General features: G+C 46.6%; 1 protein-coding gene and 1 pseudogene across 2 annotated transcripts in view; one reads left to right on the plus strand and one right to left on the minus strand.

Annotated features, from left to right (window-relative positions):
* Positions 1-19,619, plus strand: part of LOC144113370 (uncharacterized) — an 84,676-nt gene extending 65,057 nt beyond the window's left edge. For both annotated transcript variants that reach the window (XM_077646423.1, XM_077646424.1), the window contains exons 10-12: positions 1,338-1,548; positions 12,081-12,247; positions 18,717-19,619. In XM_077646423.1, coding sequence (XP_077502549.1) covers positions 1,338-1,548; positions 12,081-12,247; positions 18,717-19,328 — 990 coding nt within the window. In that variant the 3' untranslated portion in view covers positions 19,329-19,619. The remainder of the gene's footprint in view (positions 1-1,337; positions 1,549-12,080; positions 12,248-18,716) is intronic.
* On the minus strand, positions 16,609-17,682 carry LOC144113371 (uncharacterized; annotated as a pseudogene).
* Positions 19,620-20,899: the final 1,280 nt, after the last annotated feature.

Here is a 20,899-nt window from a genome sequence, read left to right on the forward strand (position 1 = left end):
AATCCTAGCTTGACTGGAAGGCAGATGTGGGGTGCCCCTCTGCGGAGGCACGATAACGTGTCGTCTCTGTGGACAGCTCATGCCTAGCACCTTGCGCGAATACTCCCACAAGGGAATGCAATCTTTACAAATTCACGCATGGCAGATGCAGCAGTTGTAAAAGCACAAAAAGAACAGCTAGTGCTCATCGTATTGCAATGGGTATAATCGCTAATAGCCTCGGGTCTTGATGCAAAGACTGCATGTAATGAAGAACTGCGTGCAATGAGAAAATGCTTGCTTTTGTAAAATCAGTATATTGGGGCAAAGAAGAAGGCAGAACGCCGACCAAAATAAAAATGAAAAATGAGCTTTTAAATGACATTTCGGCTCTTTTTGAGATGTTTGGAGCCGAGATGTCATTTAAAAGTTCATTTTTTATTTTGGTCTATGTTCTGCCTTCTTCTTCATGTACACCTCCGACCAGACGCATTTACGTCCAACCCTCGGCTTCAATATATTGGGGCTTAAAATAATTCCGATGATCACCTTTTGAAAAATAAGAGCATATCTTTGTTTCGAGAAAATAAATATATGTGTTTGTTTTTTGTGACTGTCAGGTTTGTTCGGCAGCAAAATACAGATTTATTGCTGTCAAAAGCGCATTGCATAATAGAATTATTGGTTTTCATGCCAGTCATTAGAAGCTACTGATGCCAGCATTAAATAGGATTTGAGAGGTCACCTTTTTAGTAGTGAATGATCGTGTATCCTTGGCTTATCGCTACGCCTGTAAAAGCTACCTTTACTTCTCGACAAACTGCTCTTCAAGAAAGCCTGCAGCGGCGACACCTGTACATTATATTTCTGTATGACAGCATTAGATGGCATAACGACACGAAAATCCAGCGTCACCCAAAAAGTTACGTTATAAAACTCACGGTTGGTCGAAATGGTGTCACATCATCAAAGGTGGGAAAATACGAAATGTTAGCCAGTACAGAACTAGAACTGCCCCAAAGGAATAGCAAGTAATTGGAATAGATTTAGAATGTAATTGGAATAGAGTTTGATTAGAATTGGAATGCTTTTGCATTACTCCCATGCAAGTTCCGTAAGTGCCCTTCTTAATTTTGTTCTTTTCTAGCCTAAGAGCATTCTGTTTTTAGCGAAAATGGCCTCTTGCTCACGAGAACTAGGTAATACGTATTTTCGTACTGTCAAACTTCAATTCATCCTGAGTATCGTTCTGTCTGTAATGTACTGGGGCCACCATATGATCCAAAGTGTGCCTGAAATGCAAGGCACACTGAGGCCAGGAGTGGTGCCAGGTGTTATATTGTGAAAATACGCTGCAGGGCGAGGGCCAGAACCTGGACCGAGAAGCCTGCCTGCGGTTGTACCAGCGGATGCGCTACCTGTTCCTGAATGGCCGCCCCCTCAACTCTGAGCTTGCCCAGGCCAAGGCCCTGAACAAGGAGATTGCCCAATATGCGCAGCCAGGGCAGCGGACCATCGCGCCCAACCTGGGCGCCTACGAGCGCCAGGAGTGGCAGGCCGTGAAAAATGGTGCGTGCGTCCACGCGCTGAGCAGCTTGCCCGCTGGACGGCTTGATACTCTGGTGGGGCTATTAAAAAATACTGAGAAAATTGTGTCCTGGGGTACCACTAATTGTTACGAACTTAATCTAATTAGCAGTCCAAAAATAACAGGTACAGAATTACTTTGCATTGTAGAAAATAAAATAAGATAAACAGTGATACTATAGTGCTGCGGCCATTGGAAGGGCTGTTAAAAAGAAGAATTACTACATGAGAAAGGTAAACACAATAGACTCTCGTTAATTCAAACTTCAACAAACTAGCGTTTTTTTTTCAGTTATCAGTAAGTTTGAATTAACATAAGTGCACCTCAGTATGATGCAAGACTGATTGTAATTCACGGTATCAATATCTATGTATACAAATAGTATTTTGAATGTTTGTCTATGCAAATGTAGCTAAATGCTTTAGCACAACATAAAATATGAGTAGAAAGCAGTGATAAGTTGGTTTACTGAAGTGTGATCAAAAGTAAGTTGTCAATAATGGTTTGGTTTCACGTTAGAGGAAAAATAAAAACTTCATGGGACGAAAAAAAAGGTCCGAATCATCGGAAGGTGGAAAAGTTGATTGGCTAGAAAAAAAAAATTCCTGAAACTGTTTCGCACTTTAAGTGAAAAAGTGCGCAGCAGTGCAATGGTGGTTTTTCGCCAATACTGTCATTTTGTAGTGCATGCCCACTGTTGAAAATATCAAAGCACAACTGCTCCAAAACAGTTTGGCTTTCCGCAGTCTTCTTCACAGGAGCGATGCAGTAGGAATGGAGCTTCCTCACATGTATCGGTGTCCATGTAAAGAGGCTTCACCACACAACGAGCAGCTCATAACAAGCGTGAATTATCGACGCACAGGACCACGCGGACGGATGCGAGGGAAATGCACATTTGTGCTGGAACAGCCAGGTGCCTTCCAGAAGAAAGAAGAAAAAAAGACTTGGAGGACGCTTAAGCTTCGTTTTTAATAGCAGAACACGACAGTGTTATCGGGCCGCCGCCGCTTATCAGCAGCCGCCCTTGGGGAGTGGGATGCCGGTTCTGCGCATTGCTGGAGCGATGTGACGGAGCCGCGGCAGGCGGGCAGCCGGCTTTTCTGCCTCACGAGCTCAAAAATGGAAACTGTGTAGCTAAGGGGCACCTCCGACCTACTCAACCCTCCTTCGCGTCAGAGCCAACCGGTTGGAGGGGCCGGATTTTCAGTTCACACACGCCTCAAACCTGACTCATCCTACCTCAGTCGCTGCCATTTCGCACACCGAGAGCATCGTCAGCAACACTAAGTTTGAATGGGTTCGATCCCGGCCGCTGCAGTCGACTTTCGATGGAGGCAGAATTCTAGAGGCCCATGTATTGTGTGATGTCAGTGCATGTTAAAGAACCCCAGGTGGTCGAAAGTTCCGGAGCTCTCCACTGTGGCATCCCTCATAGCCCGAGTCGCTTTGGGACGTTAAACCCCAATAAACCATAAACCTTAAAAAAGTTTGAATTAACCGATTTGAAGAGAAATCGCGGTATGAATTAAGTGCCTTTAAAATGCATTGAATATATAGCCAGCCAAACAAAATTCTAAAATTTGTTTGGATTAACAGAGTTTGAATTATCACGAGTCTACTAGTAATTACTCGCGTGTTTTCTTGCTGGCCAAGCATTGCTAATGAAGAGAAAGAGCTGTAATAATAAGGTTTATGAGAGGCCTGGACTATGGACTTTTTATTCCTGCTGGGCCGATGAGGAGGAATTTTATAGGGATGGAGGCAGAGCGGTGGCAGATAATCTTGATTGTTGATTCCATCTGTTGCCATATTGGGGGGTGATTGGGGTTTAAAAAGAAATTGGCAGTGGTTTAGCTGTGATTAAACCTAGAGTGACGTTATATCTACAGCTGGCCGGGTGGAACTTGTTTATAATTTAAGTCAGTGTTTCACTGGTCCATTTCGCTGGGTGTTCCTTCATCTTCGTCCCACTTGACACAGCGCACGCTCACCGCTGGTGCAGCTCGGTTTCGCCGGCGCGCTGTGCCGCCACCAGCAGCAGCTGCTCCGCACCACACGGCTGGTGACATCACCAACCATGTGACAAACCACGTGATCAGCCACGGCACTGCGCCGCCAACAGCTGCTCCGCACCATGTGACCAACCACGTGACAGCATGGCAGCACAACCACAGGGTGGCGGTGCAGCCACAGGGTGGCGGAACCGCCACGCTGAAGGCTCGAAATGCTACCGTTATGTAGCTATCGCTACAAAAGTCTTGAGATACTGAGTGACCCTCCCTTTGTGTAATGGTGAGTGATATGAAAATCTGGGGGCCCTTTTTAACCACATTCTTAAAAAAGCAAATGGGATAGAATTTTAAAGTTGGTCCACCCCTGATAATGGATTAGGGTGGATTAATGGGTGGATGAAAGTGATAAGCAGGGATTAATGAGTGATTTGTGGGTTAATGGAGATTTATGGGTGCAATAATGGGAATGAATGAGATTAGCAAGCAGTCTCGGTTGCAGAGTGTTATCGTAATCCCACTGGTATGAGTTTCTGGCAACTTATTTCATTTTGATTTTATTTGGTCCTATGCCATATAGGTCATGGCTGATGACGTTGGCCATGAGGGTTGATGTCACATTGGTCTTGGCAGGAACAGTCCCATGGTGCCACTTACTTGAATGAATCGTCTAATGCCCATGCTGCCACATGGCAAACTGGTGTCAACGTTGCCAATTTATGGAGCATGGCTTGCTTGACGTGCCTGACAAGCTCTGTCGTTGCTAATCCTGTTTCGGAAAAGACACGTTGTGGTGGTTATTCGAGGAATCGGTATGACCGGATTGAATGCAATGGCACTAGAGCGGCAAGCGGAGGTGCTCTGACCACAAGGCCTGTGCCTCCAAGGTCAACGTCGTGCGTGTCGGTTCGCCCGGACTTCAACCCCCTCCACCATTCACCTTTACAAGCCCAGGAGAGTGGCCAACATGGGTAGCGACATACGAAGACTACGCCTTCGCCACTGGTCTGAATACAGCCACCGACGACGTGCAGGTGCGCACGCTTCTGTATTGTATCGGGCCTCGAGCACGCAGCGTCTTGTCGTCTTTCGGAGACTCAACTCCGGAAACCCTCTCGTTTTCGGTTGTCAAGGATAAGCTTGCCTTGCATTTCGTGCACCCCATCAACGAGATTTACGGAAGCCGTCAGTTCCATCGCCAAACACAGCAGCAGGGTGAGTCAGTCGATGACCTCTTCATGGTGCTTCGCAATCTCATAAAACGTTGCAGATACAAAAGCCCCGAAGTGGAAGACCGCCTAGTTTGGGACAAGTTTGTCATGGGATTGCGGGATGAAAAGCTATCTGACCAGTTGTGCTGCTGCACAAAACTCATGGCAGAAGAAGCACTGTGTCAAGCACGTCTGCGTGAGGACGCTGAAAAAGAGCGTCTCTCCCGCGCAAGCTCACGTGACAGCACTGCTTTCGATAGTCTGAACGTCGACGTGGTGCGACGCAATAACGACGGCATGCGCATCGTCACGCAGTGGCAAGCCAGTGCTGCTAAATGGGTCAGCTTGCAGTTATTGCGGCCGTAGTATCCACCCGCGAAACGAATGCCTCGCACGCAAGGCTACGTGCCATTTCTGCAGAAAGCAGGGTCATTTTGTAGAAGTTTGCTAGGCAAAGCAACGAAAAGAGCTGCTCGGTTCTATGAAACTTGATGCGCTCAGTACGCATCGGGCAAGGTACACCGACCTACGCGTGAATGGCCACCTTGCAAAGTTCAAAATAGACTCGTGAGCAGAGGTAACGGTAGTTTCGCTTTCTTTCCCAGGATTGCCTCATGTGCTGAATGAAGCAGAAGCCGAGGTATCTGGTCACGGAATTATCGGTCGGGCGTGCTGGGAACTTTCCCTGCTAACCTGGAGTGGCGCAACAGAGTGACTGTGACCAGACATTGTATGTCATCAAGAATCAGACTACCCACCTTCTTGGACTACCGGCAATCGAAGACTCAGGCATCGTTCAGTTTGTGCACTGAGTCGAGAGCTCAATATCTTTCGTGGGCTGGGGGAAGCACAAGAGAAATACCACATCCACCTCTGTCCTGATGCTTGTTCCTTTTCACTGGGCGTCCAAAGCCGAATACCCCTTCCTCTGCTCGAGAGCATGAAGAAAGAACTGGACAACATGAAAACCCAAGGGGCCATCCGGAAAGTGGATACGCCAACTGCATGGTGTTCGGCCCTTGTCATTGTGCCGAAGCCGTCTGGGGGGTACCGGCTCTGTGTCGACCTAACGAAGCTTAACAAGGTCATCCAGCGGGGGAGTGCTACGTCTTGCCAACAGTGGAAGACATCTTAGGCCAACTTAATGGGGCACAAGTCCTTTCCAAGCTCGACGCAAGGTCCAGCTTCCACCAAATCAAATTAAGTTGTGAGAGTGAAGAACTGACGACGTTTATCACTCCCTTTGGCCGCTACTTTTACAGGCGTCTTCCATTTGGCCTCGTGACGGCGCCTGAATACTTCCAGCACTTCATGTCAAGACTGTTAGAATGCACTTCCGGAGTTGACAATATGATCGACGATATACTAGCGCATTTGTTACCAGTATGATCAACCAACTAGCCCCTGTAATAGCTTTGCTGGCCTCTATTTCAAGTACAACGGGCTTCTATGTTCCACACCTGCAACCATTACATCGTGTTTACTACCTCGTGAACTGCATTGCGGAGGAAAGGACCAGGACCCGAACTCTCACGTATGCCCTGAACCACGGCCTGACGAGTGCTGCAATCAAGACTGTGTTGGGAGCTATGGCGCCCAGAGAGAGGACGGCTCGAAGAATATGCAAAATCGTCCGAGCAGAAAGCTGGAGGCAGATTGGGTTATACCGTCTCCACATCGAATCGACCTGCGCTCAAACGCTCGACAAAGAAGGAACTAGGGTGATGGTGAAATACTTCCTTGAGTTGGCAGGGTCAATTGGAGAAGAGAAGTCGAAGAGGACTTTCGCTTCATTACCAAAGAAGCAGCATCGGCCAAGTGAGAGAAAAGGTCACATCGACTTGTCTGGGAGCCATCTACCAAGCAAGGTACAGTCCATGTTAGACAGAGGTCCCAAGTTTGCCGTTCCGGTCAAAGCCACTGCAGTACAGCTGTTAGGAATGGTACACACCATTGCCAGTAGGGCCCCTGGGCTGGAGAAAGCTGCCTGCGTTGCTGGAGGTGTAAATTGCGTCAAAAAACTGCCACAACCAAGAAAGGAGCGTTTTTCAATCAAAAAGACTTGAATTTTTAATCGACCACGCACTTACGCTTCAAATTTCGGACAAAACCGGTCAATTCGTGGTTATGAAAAAAGAAGAAATGAGAGAAAAGCTATTGATGCCATTCGAAAGAATTTCGATGAATTGAATGTGGAGGAAAAAGATCTGAAGAAAATGAGATTGGAAGCGGCCAAATCATGTGCCCGGCTTGGTTTGGAAAAGCTCTCGAACGCGGTCAAAGGAAGCAAGGGGCTCACACTGCGGCCATTCTTTTCGGTCAAAACCCACAAAGAAGGCAACCCCTTCAGGATGATCGTTGAGGACAAGAGCACATGGCAAAGTCATGTTGCTAGATACATGCAGGTCCAACTGTCTAAACTGACTTGTGATGACCCATACATGGTGAAAGGATCAGAGCAGGTCATCTGCTTCTTGAAGAATGGGACACCGGTGATTTGCTTGTCTGTGGACGTTAAAGACATGCTTTATTCAATCCCTCAAGACGGTGCGATTTCTGCAGTAGAGGAAAGTATTGACAGCTACGGAGCGACGAAGTTTTCAGAATGAATGTGGGACGAGCGTCAGTGGGTTCCTTGAACTACTTTGGGTATATTTAAGATCCCTTTACGTGCAGTATGAAGGAAAAGTGTACGCACAGAGAGGCAGCATAAGCATTGGTTCGTGTCTGGCCCCTGTGCTTTCGAACCTGTACATGGCAAAGGGTGATCGCACCCTCAAACCAGAGCTCGAAGGCAGGAACGTGTTGGCATGCTTTCGGTATGTAGACGATTTCTTGCTCTGTTTTAGTGCGGAAAAAGCAGGCGCGGTTGACGCGTAGGCGATGGTCACGCTTTATAAACGCATATTTGATGGCCCTGACTTCACGTATGAACTCCCGGAAAAAGGGATGATAAGATTCCTTGATCTACAAATACAGGAAACCCCTGTCCATACGTGGTAGCATACAAAAAGTGAAAAAAAGCATCATGCGATATGATTCCAGCAAGTCTAAGCTTGTCAAAAGGAGTGTTGCCCAATCGTGTATGATGCAGAGCCTGACGAAGTCCTGCGAGCACAAAATGACTGAGAGCATCAGCATGCAAATAAGTCGGCTGACCGATAGTGGTTTCCCTGACAACATGATCGCGTCAGTGGGCGAAAAAGTGCTGAAATCTCTGACGAGGAAAGAAAAAAAGAAGTCAAAAGAACAGAGTAATAGAGAAGGAATGGTTGTTATACCGTATATACATAAGGTATCGCACGGATTGAAGAAGGTGGCGAACAAACACCAAGTGAAAGTTGTATTCAGCGCACCAAAAAAGTTGATAAGCCTGTGCAACAAGGTAAACGCAAAAGGAAAGAGTGACAAGCGCAAGGAATGTGACATTGCCCACAGCGAAAGGTTCGTACCATGCCAGAAGAACATCATATATAGAATACCAATATCATGCGGAAAACAATACTTTGGACAATCGGGAAGATGTGTCAACACGCGACTTTTGGAGCATCACAATGACTGCGACAAAATTAACCACCCGGGAAATCTAGCGCAACATTGCTGCAGGTGTAAGAAGAAGTGCGCACCAATTTTCCACAGGACCACAATTGGAGGAAAACAGAAAGAAAGGATTGAAAGAGAGATAGTCGAAGCATTTTTAATCAAAAAGGTGGAAAATGGAAATTGTGTAAGCACTCCTTCTATTGCACTTACAAAAACTGAGATTGACTTGATAAGTGCAGATGCTGTGTCATGGTGATGGTCATGTGTTTGATGATGGGATGGTTGCTTCTTTCAAAAACTGACGCTGCGTATATAAACGCACCTTCCGTATGGAATAAACAGTTGTTAGTTTGCGCTTGTGCCGTGTGTATGTGTCCTTTTGTGTCGCTTGTAGCGCATTTGTTCTCAGTATGATCAGCCATCTAGCCCCTGTAATAGCTTTGCTTCATTCCAAACCTGTCTGATATCACGACACCCATTCGTTCTCTCTTGAACAAGAACAGCACCTGGATTTGGGGAAGCTTTCACTCGCATCAAGTTGTCGCTCAGCTCGGAAACGTGTATGGCAAAGTACCACCCGCATTACCAGACTGTAGTATCAGCTGATGCACGCTCTCACGGTCTGGGGGCCATCTTGGTCCAAGATCAGCCTTCAGGACTTCAGTGTGTTGTGGCCTACGCTTCTAGATCCCTCACTCCTACAGAGGGATGCTACAGTTAGACGGAAAAAGAATCTCTGGCAGTTACATGCGCCGTGGCTAGGTTTGACCAGTATTTTCGCGGTCTAAGCTCTGAGGTCGAGATGGATCATCTTCCTCTCGTATCCCTCTTTGCGAGCAAGGATCTTGAAATCTTGCCACTTCGAGTACAGCGAATGCGGATAAAGCTGATGCGCTATCAGTACACTGTCAAATATGTACCGGGGAAACTCGTAGCTACGGCCGACACTCTATCACGAGCACCCTGTGGCTCGCCAACCTCGAAAGCAGTTAACAGCCTGGAAATCTTCATCAGTGAGGTCTTGAAGGATCTACCTCCTTGAGTGCAAAGTTGGCTAGATGATGTTCACCGACAGCAAGCTCAAGATGGGGAGTGTTCCTCAGTCATGACTTACTCTGAGAGAGGCTGGCCTTCCAAGAACAGAGTACCAACCCACATAGCACCATACTGGAAGGAGAGAGACAGACTGAGTGTGTACGAGGGTCTGCTTCTGTTGGATCGCTGTATCGTCATTCTGTCGTTTCGACATTCTCGCACTGCTGCACGAAGGGCATCAAAGGATACGCCGCTGTCAAGAACGCGCCCGAGAGTGCGTTTGGTGGCCAAATTGCAACCTGCATTTTGAACACCTTGTGGCCCAGTGTCCGAAATGTGTCGAGACTCGAGTCGTACGTTCAGAGCCACTGATGTCAACTCCCACACCGGAGAGGCCATGGCAACACCTCGGTATCGACCTGTTCTAGTTTAAAGGATGTGACTATGTTCTGATTGTCGATTACTACTCTAATTCCCTGAAGTGATCACACTGTGGACTATAACTGCTACGGCGTTTATTGCTGCTGTGAAGAGTTGCTTTGCTCACTTCGGGATTCCCGACGTCGTGCGGACAGACAATGGTCCTCGGTTCGTATCCAATGATATCGTCAAGTTTGCTCAATCTTATGGATTCCGTCTTGAGACAAGCAGCCCTCATTACCCCCAGAGTAACGGAGAGGCTGAGCGTATGGTGCGGACAGTGAAGGACCTGCTTGAGAAAAGCTCCGATCCGTACCTGGCCCTTCTCACTTTCCGAGATACCTGGTGCTTTGGGCGCATCTCCAGCACAATTAATCACTCGTCTCTCCACTCGGTGGAAGTTGAACAACATCTAGCAGGATATGCCCAAAATGTGTGCTCTTGCTTGTGGTGATGCTGTGATTTTCTTTCTCATTTCAGGCAACTGGCCTACAGTTGTTTAATTGCTCAGTGCATGGATATTGCCTTTTGCAGTGAAATCTGGTTTACTGGGTTAAGCCAAATTACTAGATTTATTGGAGCCGACGATTTGTGCTGTAGTAGTTATGCTGCCATAACAAAAAAAATTTGTTAATTCAAACAACATGTACATGTGTGTGGCACTTGGTCTGGTCTGAGAACCTTTGTCAAAAAGCCGTACAGTGTGGTTTGCTGTCTATGGCGGCCTGATGTAAGTCATAATGTTGTGTTGAGACTTCGTAGCTTGAGATACGTAGTTCTTGTGTTGAAGTTGAGGTCGTACATGGGCGTCTGTCCAGTTTTCTTTGCACGCACCTTTCGAGGAAGGAACCTTGCGAACTGTGGTGGCTGTGAGGAAGAGGCAGCTGAGTGGCTCGGGCAGGGTCATGACGAGTGAAGGCCACTGCAGATTCATCAGCTATCCTCAGTGTTGAGTGGTCAAATATACTCGAATAGGTTACAGAAAGAGCAGATGCTTCTCTGGAGCAGGTGCTCACACAATGCATATCATCATTCTGTCATTTTATTGGGCCATCTTTGGATTGAATTATGCTTACATTTGAAAAAAATAATCTGATCCTTTTCGAGCCTGCATAATTGAGATTTGACTAATATTGTTTAGTCACTTAAATGATGCTTGCAGATCCATGTTGCACTCTGGTGTATTTTGCTATGTTCGCCAAAAATGCTAGTGGTTGCTTGGAACTGGCATATTTGCTGCTTTGAAAGTCATTCCAAACTTGCGCACACTTGCGCTAGCGTTGAAGTTTCATTGGAAGCGAGGAAAATAAGCCCCTGAGTAGGTTTCCAGCTCGCATGCCTTGCACCTCTTCTGCTGCCTGACATGATTCTGAGCATTTCCATGAACACGAATGGAAAGCCCCTTGCTAAGGCGCCATGCTGAGGGACAATGCTGCAGTGTACTGAGCACCCCGAATCGTTCTTGGGAACTGATAACATCTGTACGGGTGCTCATTTTCATTGCTTTATGCTGATCAGCAGCAGATGCTGCTGAAGCTGATGTCAGGTAGCTACAGAGGTAGCTTCGATGTTCCGCAAGCTGGAGGCAGTCAGCGCAGGTCTGCTGTGTGAGCAAGGCGAGAGCTGTGTCATATTCGCGGGTTGTGCCCACATATGGTGCAGCAGCCATCGAGTAGGTGTTGCACCGAGAGAATGTAAAGGGCAGTTCTGGTGCACATAGCCTTATGTTGTCATTTTGTCTCTGGCTCCCATGTTGAGGTGTGCAATCCTGAGGCAACATACAAATACCTCTCTTGAACACCTCTGCCTTGGTTGCCAAAAGGCGGCTGGCAGTGTTGTCCAGCTAAGTAAATGAGCACATAAACAGATAAATATGTGAATAGATATGCATACAGGGATCGATAAACGGATGAGTGAAGCAGTGAATGCATTAGTGAATCACTCAGGGAGTTAAGTGGCAGGTGTGTGGGATGTTCTTAATGGCGACCTGGTTGGCTCATGAAAGGGGGCTAGAGTTGAGATTTAATACTCTCTTGTGGTTCTGGCATTCTTGCATAATCGCGGCTGCTGGGCTCTCATTATGTGGCGAGCATCGTGCTGCCAATTGCACCAGCTCATCACCATCCGCTTATCGTACTGCACACTTTCGTCTGTACTCGCAGGCGTGTGTCAAAGATTCAGCGACTCTGGCACGTGAATGTTGTCACAGAAGCAGATTGTGTGCTAGTTTATCGATATATGTGCCATACATGGGTGCATCTGAATCGAAATTTACACCTCTCTCTCTTGCAGTTCTTCACGACATATACGGCCTGGAGAGACCACCGGGAGACCCTGAGGTTGAGGAAGTGGGCACCCTTCCTGCGTTCGAGGAATTCTTCTGCATGAGCGTGCTGGTCGTGCCCGCAGACTACCACGTGGGGAGTAGCCACCTGGCTCCCTTGCTTTCGCCAAATGAGGTGGATACTGCCGCTTTGCTCTAACATATATACCTCAGCCTGCTGCCTTGTGCGGGGTGGTGAGAACGTCAGTAACTGGTATTAATGGTGAGAGAGAGAGCAGAGGAGGAGCAGCAAGGAGGTTAGCCAAGGGTACGCACCAGCCTTGCACTGCAGCAAATGGAAGCAGGGATAAAAAGATGGCGCACAGATACAGTTGGCTACTTGTGCAGAGCTTGAGGCTGTCTTCGTTTGACAACATGCACAGCAACACGGTTGCACGAATCGAGCTCAGCCGTAGGGCATTTCAATAACTCAGCAATTGTGGAAGTGAGGAGGGAGAAACAAATGGAGACAAACAGAACCGGCTTGGAATTGCATCGTGGCTATTTCCTTTGTGAAGGCTGTTCGTCTCTCCACACCGCATTTCCCCCAGCTTTCTGTCTCTTTATGCTCCGTGACAACTCTTCTTGACAGTGAAGATAATGCTGCAGGGCCGGAGCATCTACAACTGTTTCAGCTGCGTGGTTGCTTTCTTTCGTTGCTGGTAAAACTCGTGCCATCTATGAAAGCATCTCTTAACCTCAGGATCCTAAGAAAATTTGCTGTGATCAAAAAAGTTGTTTCTGTTGTGACTCTGTAATGCTGAAACTGCAGTTATGTCAGAAATATGTCTGAAATCATCGGTATTTCCACTATGCACTCTATTTGAACTGCAAAGTATTAGCTGCAACCTAAAACTGTATTTCGCTGTGTAGGAAGAGAGGGTGTGTTTCGGCCCTGGGTGCTTTAATCTGTTGCCAAGGATAGTTGTTGCGGATTGTAGGCCTGTGCAAATTCATAACAAGAGAGGTGCAGTATTTTGGTGGCAAATGCTTTTTTGGAGAGTGCCCTAGTGAGGTATCATGGTTACATAAATGTAATGCTCTTGAAAATGACTGCTGTGGAGGCGGGTTTAGTGTTCCCGTGGACCAGGAGTGGGTCGATTGTCTAGATTGAGTGGGACGCAGATGATGCGAGCTTGTTCGTTAAGTTGCCATGTTTTTATTGACCTTAGTTGCCAACACAATATTAACATTCGGCTAAATGCCAATTAAAAACACTACACTACCCTCCTTGGGGAATGTTGACTGAATGTGCACAAGGTGTAAAAACAGTTCACTGCAGAAAGATCGTGAATGTCTCCTGGCAACTAACAGTCACAAAGTCATGTTGTGAAGTCTGACAGATGACGAGGAGGCTTTCTGTTTCCCTTTGGGTAGCGCTGCATTAGAGAACTCTGGTGCAATACAGGTGGTGCAGTACCTGGCACTGAAGTAGGTGGTGGATATACGATATCACAGTCGAGTGGTGTGGCTGGTGCTTCTCAAAGGCCAGAGGCATCTTTGAAAAAGCTTGAATTGCACGTTATCACTCTATTTCCTCTCGATTCCTTGATTTGTGATCCATGAACGCTGACAATGGTATAATGGTCTGGATCATAGTACGGAGTGAACTTGTCGTATCTGTCCTGCTTACACAAGACTCTTTCACCAACACAGAAGCGATGTGGTTGAGCATGCCTTCGTGTATCAGCGTGATGTTTGTTGTAAGTGTTTTTCTTGAGCACAGTTACTTTCAACTTCAAGTCTTCAGTTTCCAAAGGAGCTTCAGTGTAGCAAGGCAGAAGATGTCTCATCGGTCGGCCGGACAGCAGTTCATATGGTAATCTTCCTGTTGTGAGGTGTTTCGAAGACCTGTATGTTAAGAGGAAAGAGTCGAGTTCTACTTTCCAATCTGTGTTCTCAAGCTGAATGTGTGAACATGCTCATAAACCGTTCAACTTCACCATTAGCCAGAGGCCACAAAGGTGTGGACTCGATGCTGTCGAAATCCCAGCTCCTTTGAGAAGGCAGCAAACATTATTCCTTGGAATGGTGGTCCATTGTCGCTTTTCACCTGTGCTGGGATTCTGAACTGGCAGAACACTTGTCGCAGGGCAGGAAATACGTTGTTTGCACTTGTGGAGTGTATGACTTGCAGTACTGGATATCGTGAAAAGTCATCTATTACCACCATGGCATATTTTCCATCTGGGAAAGGACCACAAAAGTCAACCGACACTTCCTTCCTGGGACCATTGGGTGGTTCAGTGATGGCAAGTGGTTCTATCTTTGCTCGGGGAACAGCTGCTTGACATGGTAGGCAGCTTTTACTCAAAGTGCGCGCGAGCTTGTCCATATCTGGAAATCAGACCTTTTCCCTCAACAGTTGTTTTGTTTTGACGATCCCTTGATGGCCTTTGTGGGCCAGCAGCACTGCTTGTTTCTGCAGGCTATTGGGAAGAACTAGGCGTGTTCCTCGAAGAATGATGCTTTCAGGTGTTGTTGTTAGCTCTGCCTTTACAGGTGCAAATGGCTTCAGTTCGTTTGAGACCCAGCTGTTGAGTGTGGGGTGCTGGATAGCACTGGTAAGCAACTGTAGCTGTTGGCTTTAGTTTCTTCAGCGACTTAAGCCGAGAAGGAATTTGGGATGCTGTGGCGCTGGATAATGTTAACACACTCCTTGGGCACCTTGTTGATGAGGGCACACATCTGCATCTCAGAAACCGGATGCCTGGAAAGATAATCGGAAGGGTTGCTGCTTCCAGCAGTGTGTTGCACATCGAACTTGTACTGTTGAATACATAAAGCGAGGCGCTCAATGCGGGCAGATGGTGATGATCGTGGATTTCCTTATATGTTCACTAAAGGCTTGTGATCAGTCAGCAAAAGGAAGTGAACTCCACAAAGATAAAGGCGGAAGTGTTCCATGGCCCATACAGCTGCGAGCATTTCACGTTCTATTTGGGAGTAACGGCTTTTAACTTGTGTAAGTGCTCTGCTTGCTAAAGCAGTCACTGCAGCGTGTTCCGTGACACGCTGTGTGAGGATTGAACCTAGTCCATGTGGACTTGCGTCTACTACCAGTTGTGTCAGTTTGGATGGGTCAAAGTAAGCAAGGTGGTTGGAGGCATTGGACATGGCTTGCTTCATGCTCTCAAGGGCGTTCTGACATTGTTCTGTCCACTCCCATGAAACATTCTTCATTGTCAGTTCACGTAAGGGCTGTGTGAGGTTGGCTAGATTTCTTAGAAATTTTCCTGAGTAGTTGACCATTCCTAGCAGGCTGTTCAGTTCTTGAGGTGACTCCGGTGTTTTGGTTTGCAGAAAGGCTGCTACTTTCTTGGGATCAGGACGTGCACCATCAGTTGAAAAAATAAGTACAAAGAAGTTCAGTTCTCGTTGATGAAAGTGACACTTCTTTCATTGAGTGTCAATCCAGCTTCTTGGAGTCGATGCAGAACGGCTTCTAAAGAGGCGTCGTGCTGCTGTTTTGTTTGTCCAAAGACAAGAATGTCATCACTAAAATTTAGGACTTTGGGGATGCCATTCAGCACGTGGCGGATGGTGTTCTGAAAGATTTCAGCTGCACTGCTGATGCCAGAGTTTAGGCGTTTGTAGCGAAACAAGCCAACATGTGTTGAGAATGTTGTGAGCTGCCTTGAAGATGTGTCAAGTTCCAACTGATGATACCCATTCTTGAGATCAAGGTTGGAGAATACTGTTGATCCATTCAAGGCAACAATGGTGTCATCCACTGTTGGAGACAAATGTCGTTCACGTTGATTGGCAGTGTTCACAACACGCACGTCAATGCAGATTCGAATTTCATCAGGCTGATGTGGTTTAGGCACAATTAGGCACAAAGCCCACAGGGGACACCCAGGGTGTAGGTCCAATGGCTGGCTCAATGATGTCTTCTGACTTGAGGTGTTCACGTTCTTTTTCTGTGGCATCAGGTAAGGCAAATGGAATATGCCTATGTGGCTGTGCAACGGGTGGGACAGTGTCGTCCATGAAAAGGTGGATCTGTTGGTTTTTGAGTTTTCCAACTCCACTAAACAACTTTGGGAATGCTTCCACGATCGACTTGTCACCTGGTTGCTTGTGAACTTGGTACGTGGTCTTGACAAGACCCTGGTTGGATGCTGCTGTGAAGGTTAAGAGTGGCGCACAGTTTCCTGGAATGACCAAGATGTCTTCTTTATTGCACTTACCTTTGTACCTCATTGTGACAGAGACTTTGCCTAGAAGATCAAGGGGATATGTTGCTTTGTGTGGGAACACTCTGGTGGATGTTTCCTGGAGATTCACATTGAGGCGATAGCTCTTGAAGTTATTTTGAGCAACAGTTAACACTGTTGCACTTGTGTCAGTTACACTGTTGCACCTGTGTCAATTACGAAAGTGACCGGTACATTGTTGACAGTGCTAATAGCTTTTGGAGACGGGCTTGCGCGAAGGGAAGTCGTAGCAGCAAAAACATATTCGTCGCTGCTTGAACTGGTGTCACAGGTGGCTGCATGCTCTTTAGTACTCGAATTCTTCCTACTGCAGGCTGCCTACCAGTTTCTGTTTGGACCACTGTCATAGTCCACTGCTTGTACCATTCTCGTCGTTGAACGGCAGAATCATGCAAAGTGACCAATCTTGTTACATGCCTTGCATGTCTTGCCCCATGCGGGCCAGCTTAATCGTCCGCCTTGTTGAGGTCACTTGCCACCACAGTTGTGACAACTTGCTAATGAAACACGAGGCCGTTGCGGTGCGAAGGTCTGTCGTGGCATCTGCTGATCCTTTCTTTGGTGTTGACCATGGTGCTGTCCTTCCTTGTGCATTGCAAATACCGCCGCATTGCTTTCGACGTTCTTTTCGATTTCGGACACATCCCGTTCGACATCCTCGAACATTCTTCCTTGGTTAAGTAAGTCCGGTAAAGTGAGGGAATGGAGCATCGCATATTTATGGAGGTGAGACAATGTTGTGGCGAGGATGATTTGGTTCTGCACTTCAGCGTGGACATTTTCGTAGTTACAGTGGCGAGAAAGCTGACGGAGGCGCGCGTAGAAGGCGTCCAGTGACTCACCAGCGTTCTGCTGAGCTTGACAGAATTTGTAAATTGCAAATGTTGAGTTCACTCGTGGAGCAAAATAGGAGTTCAGTTTCGCTCGTGCGGCATCGTATTCTGGCGCCGATGTGCTCTGCGTGGCCTGGGTCGTGCTTATTGCCGTTGCAGCTTGTTTAGCGCTGTCAGGGAGTGAGCAAAAAATGTCGAAGACTTCTTCACAGACATACTGCAGGAGGAACACTTTCTTTCACGCATCTGTCGTGATATCACACGCTAAAAGAAAGTTCTCAATTCTTGCTATCCACTTCGTTGACTCGTGACCTATGTTTTTGGCGTCGGTCGCACGAGGGTCGAAACTTGGGAAGGGTGGGAGCACATGCGCCATGGCTGTGACTACTGGTTGCTGCTTGCTTCTGGGGGATGCTACGACGGAATGGCTGTCGATTTGATGTTCACACGAGGTTAAAGAACACTTCTGACACCATTTTAGTGTTCCTATAGACCAGGAGTGGGTCTGATTGTCTAGACTGAGCAGGATGCAGATGATGCGAGCTTGTTCGTTAAGCTGCCATGTTTTTATTGACCTTAGTTGCCATCTTAATATTGACATTCAGCTTAATGCCAATTACAAACACTACAGCTGCGATGATGAATCTATTCATCTGTACCATGTGACTAAAGAAAAGAAACCGTATGCCGCTGTATACCTAATAATGCAGATGATTCGAATTGTGCGCAGTTCAGATTGCAACCTGTCACCAATGGGTACATACGCACCTTGTTTGGTGTGTTCCAGTTTTGTGCAGAAAGAAGCGTAAGGTTTCCTTGGGGTAGAGGGTTTTAGAGAATGATATTTTCTGTTTTACAAAGCGATATGGCTTATCATATCTGCGGCTGCGAAGATGACAAACTGACCTCGAAGCTGGAGTAATTAAAGTGTTGTTAAAATTTAGCTGCTTAGCTTTCAGTTAAGCATGATTTTCGAAGTCACTAATGTTCGTCACAGCTTAGATTTTCCCTGAAAACATTGTTTTTCCAAGCACCCTAACTTTAAACTTCAGAAAGTGGTTACCAAAACACTCAAGATATAAGAGGCTACTTCTGTGTATTTGGATGCAAACGTGCCTTGTTGCTTAAATGTTACCATGAGAATATTGTAAGTGATTTGAAATATGCTAGTCAAAACTAACAAGGTTTAGCAGCGCACTCTGATGCTGCGTATGTCGGCACGTTGCATCACAATGAAGTAAGCCTACCTTGTAGGTAATGTTGAAGGGAAAAGCTTGTTAATAACAGGAAAGAAAAATGTGTGGTTGGTTCATAGGCAACATTGGCCTACCAAAAAAATAAATGCATATGTATTGATTAACTTTTGCGCAAGTTTTACTTCTCTGCTACAGTGAGTGGACTGTCACTTCTGTCGGCAGCAAGTAGGCACTGAGTGGTTTCCTGTTTCTTTGCGTGACTTTGTTGTCTTGTTTGATTTTAACCTCTTTATCATTAAGTTTGTGAGCTTTATGTCAAAATGTAAATGTTTGGGGCCACCCTTGTTTTTTTTCAGACAACCATGGCTACGTTTGGACGTCTCGTGGATCGTTTTGCAGACGGAGAGCACGCAGACTCTTGGCTTTACCTATGTGACGGCTCTGCCTTTCCGGAACTCTGCGAGGCCCTTGACGCAGTAAACATTGACAGCATTCGCTGCACTTATTGCCACTCGAGAGCTCTTTCAGAGGATGAGCTCTGCTCCTTTGCCAGCCGAGAGTGGGCACCGGACTTGTACCAGCATGCCTGCCGTCGGTGTGAACAGCTACGAGACGCTCGAAAAAAATACGATCTGTTGTGCGGTCGCTTTCTCTCATTCTTTCTTTGGCCACTGTTGGTGGATGAACAGAATGTTATCGACACTGTGGCACTTCCTCCATGCACTCATCCCAAACGTGCCAAGTCTTACTACACCCCGAAGAAAGTGAAGAAGCCATGGGTAAAGGCGGCATGGGCAAAGCGCAAGCGGCTAGCTGCGGAAGCAGCAGCTGCCATGTCTGGCAACGGGTCCCAAGAAGGAGGGCAGGAGGAGCGCGATGGCGACACGGCCATTGCTGAAAGCAGTGCAGATGGAGCCGTGCCAAGCGCATCCTGGGGCGAGAGCTCTTTGACCAATGGCATGACTTGAGTATCTACCTCTGAGATGCTGTCCTGCTTAGAGGCTTTCGAATTAAGTCAGGTCATTTGGTCCGCAAGCAGGATTTATCCGCAGTGTTCTCCATCATAGATGGAAAGAAAATTATAGTATAATATTATAGTATAATATTATTGTTTGCGCATAAAGCATTAGCACCCATAGCTTTACTCTTTATACTACCATGGAATATTTATTTTTACCAGCCATTGCCATAGGTCTTTTGGCGTAATAGTTTTGTATGTTCTGTGCAAGTATGGGAAAATAAAAAATGTTGTTTCAAGACTGGTGTTGGAAACTGCTGTCATAAGGGCACACATCCCCTATATAGATATCAGTGATGATGTGGCATCACTACACAGGGGATTTTCATTTTTATTACCTTAAAGATTACATAAGTGATGCAGGGCACAAATACAAAACAAGTAAAGATAATTCTTAAGCAAGTTATACAAAGTAAAGATTTTCTTTGTGCAACTACATGTGCACTCCAGACAAGAAACATAGATGGACAGGTGATAGCAGCAAGTTCTCAGGGAACGCCATTCCAGTTGCTGGCCGTCTGGTGGAAGAATGACGTAGAGAATGTAGTTGTGTGGGCTTGAGGTTGTGATACCTACTGCTCATGACAGGTGCAGAGGGAGACGCGTGGTGAGGGTGCGCAGATGTAAAGTTCCGGTTGTAACTTAAGAAGCAAACACACTAGCATTGTGGCGACGACTAGCAAGGGCAGGTAGGTCGGACTGCGAGAGCCCAATACTGCACTACCCCAGGTAGGTTCGAACCCGGCTGTGACAGCCAGGTTTCGATGGACATGAAACTCAAAAAGAAGCCATGTGCTGTGTGGTGTCAGCGCACATTAAAGGTCCCCAGGTGGTAGAAATTATGCAGAAATCAATCACTACTGCACCTCATTCTTTTTCACTCCCACTTTTGCTCACAGAGTGATCGAGGTGTCCACCCAGAAACGAGAAAGTTCTTCAAAACCAAAAACCAATTCGGCATAAATGGGGAGTAAAGGTAGACAGAAAAGGTAGCATAGCGGAAGGCTATGGATAAATTTCCATCACTTCGGGTTCTTTGAAAGCTTATCGCAAGAAAATATATAACTGATTAGAACGCTGTGCTTTGCATGTCGTAAAACTACGTTGCAAAACTCCAAGCTTGTTGGAGAACCACAGCTCTTGTTACAATTAAGCGTTTGAATGAAAAAGTTTGTGGGCAGAGTTTATAGGTTGGAAACTGAACATATTGACAGATTTGCCTGTCTTGTTGGTTTTGAAGGCGTATAATAAACTGCAAATCTCCAACCTTTGGAACCTTCGGTTGGAGATGTGCAGAGTTACTAACATAGTTTGTAAGGCTCTATGGCCCCCTTTTAAGCCATTTAAAATGTGTGCACTCTCTTCCAGTCATCTAGGTGCGTGCGGACACTATATAATCAGCACAACTGAGCTTGACCGAACAGTTCCTCGTCGAAGCATTTTTATTTTTACTTTTTCTTGGTCTGTCCACCATATAAGGAATGTTTCGCGACATAACAAGCGCGGTCGTACATGTGCATG

The sequence above is a fragment of the Amblyomma americanum genome, chromosome 1 (assembly GCF_052857255.1).
Source record: "Amblyomma americanum isolate KBUSLIRL-KWMA chromosome 1, ASM5285725v1, whole genome shotgun sequence".
NCBI lineage: Eukaryota > Metazoa > Arthropoda > Arachnida > Ixodida > Ixodidae > Amblyomma > Amblyomma americanum.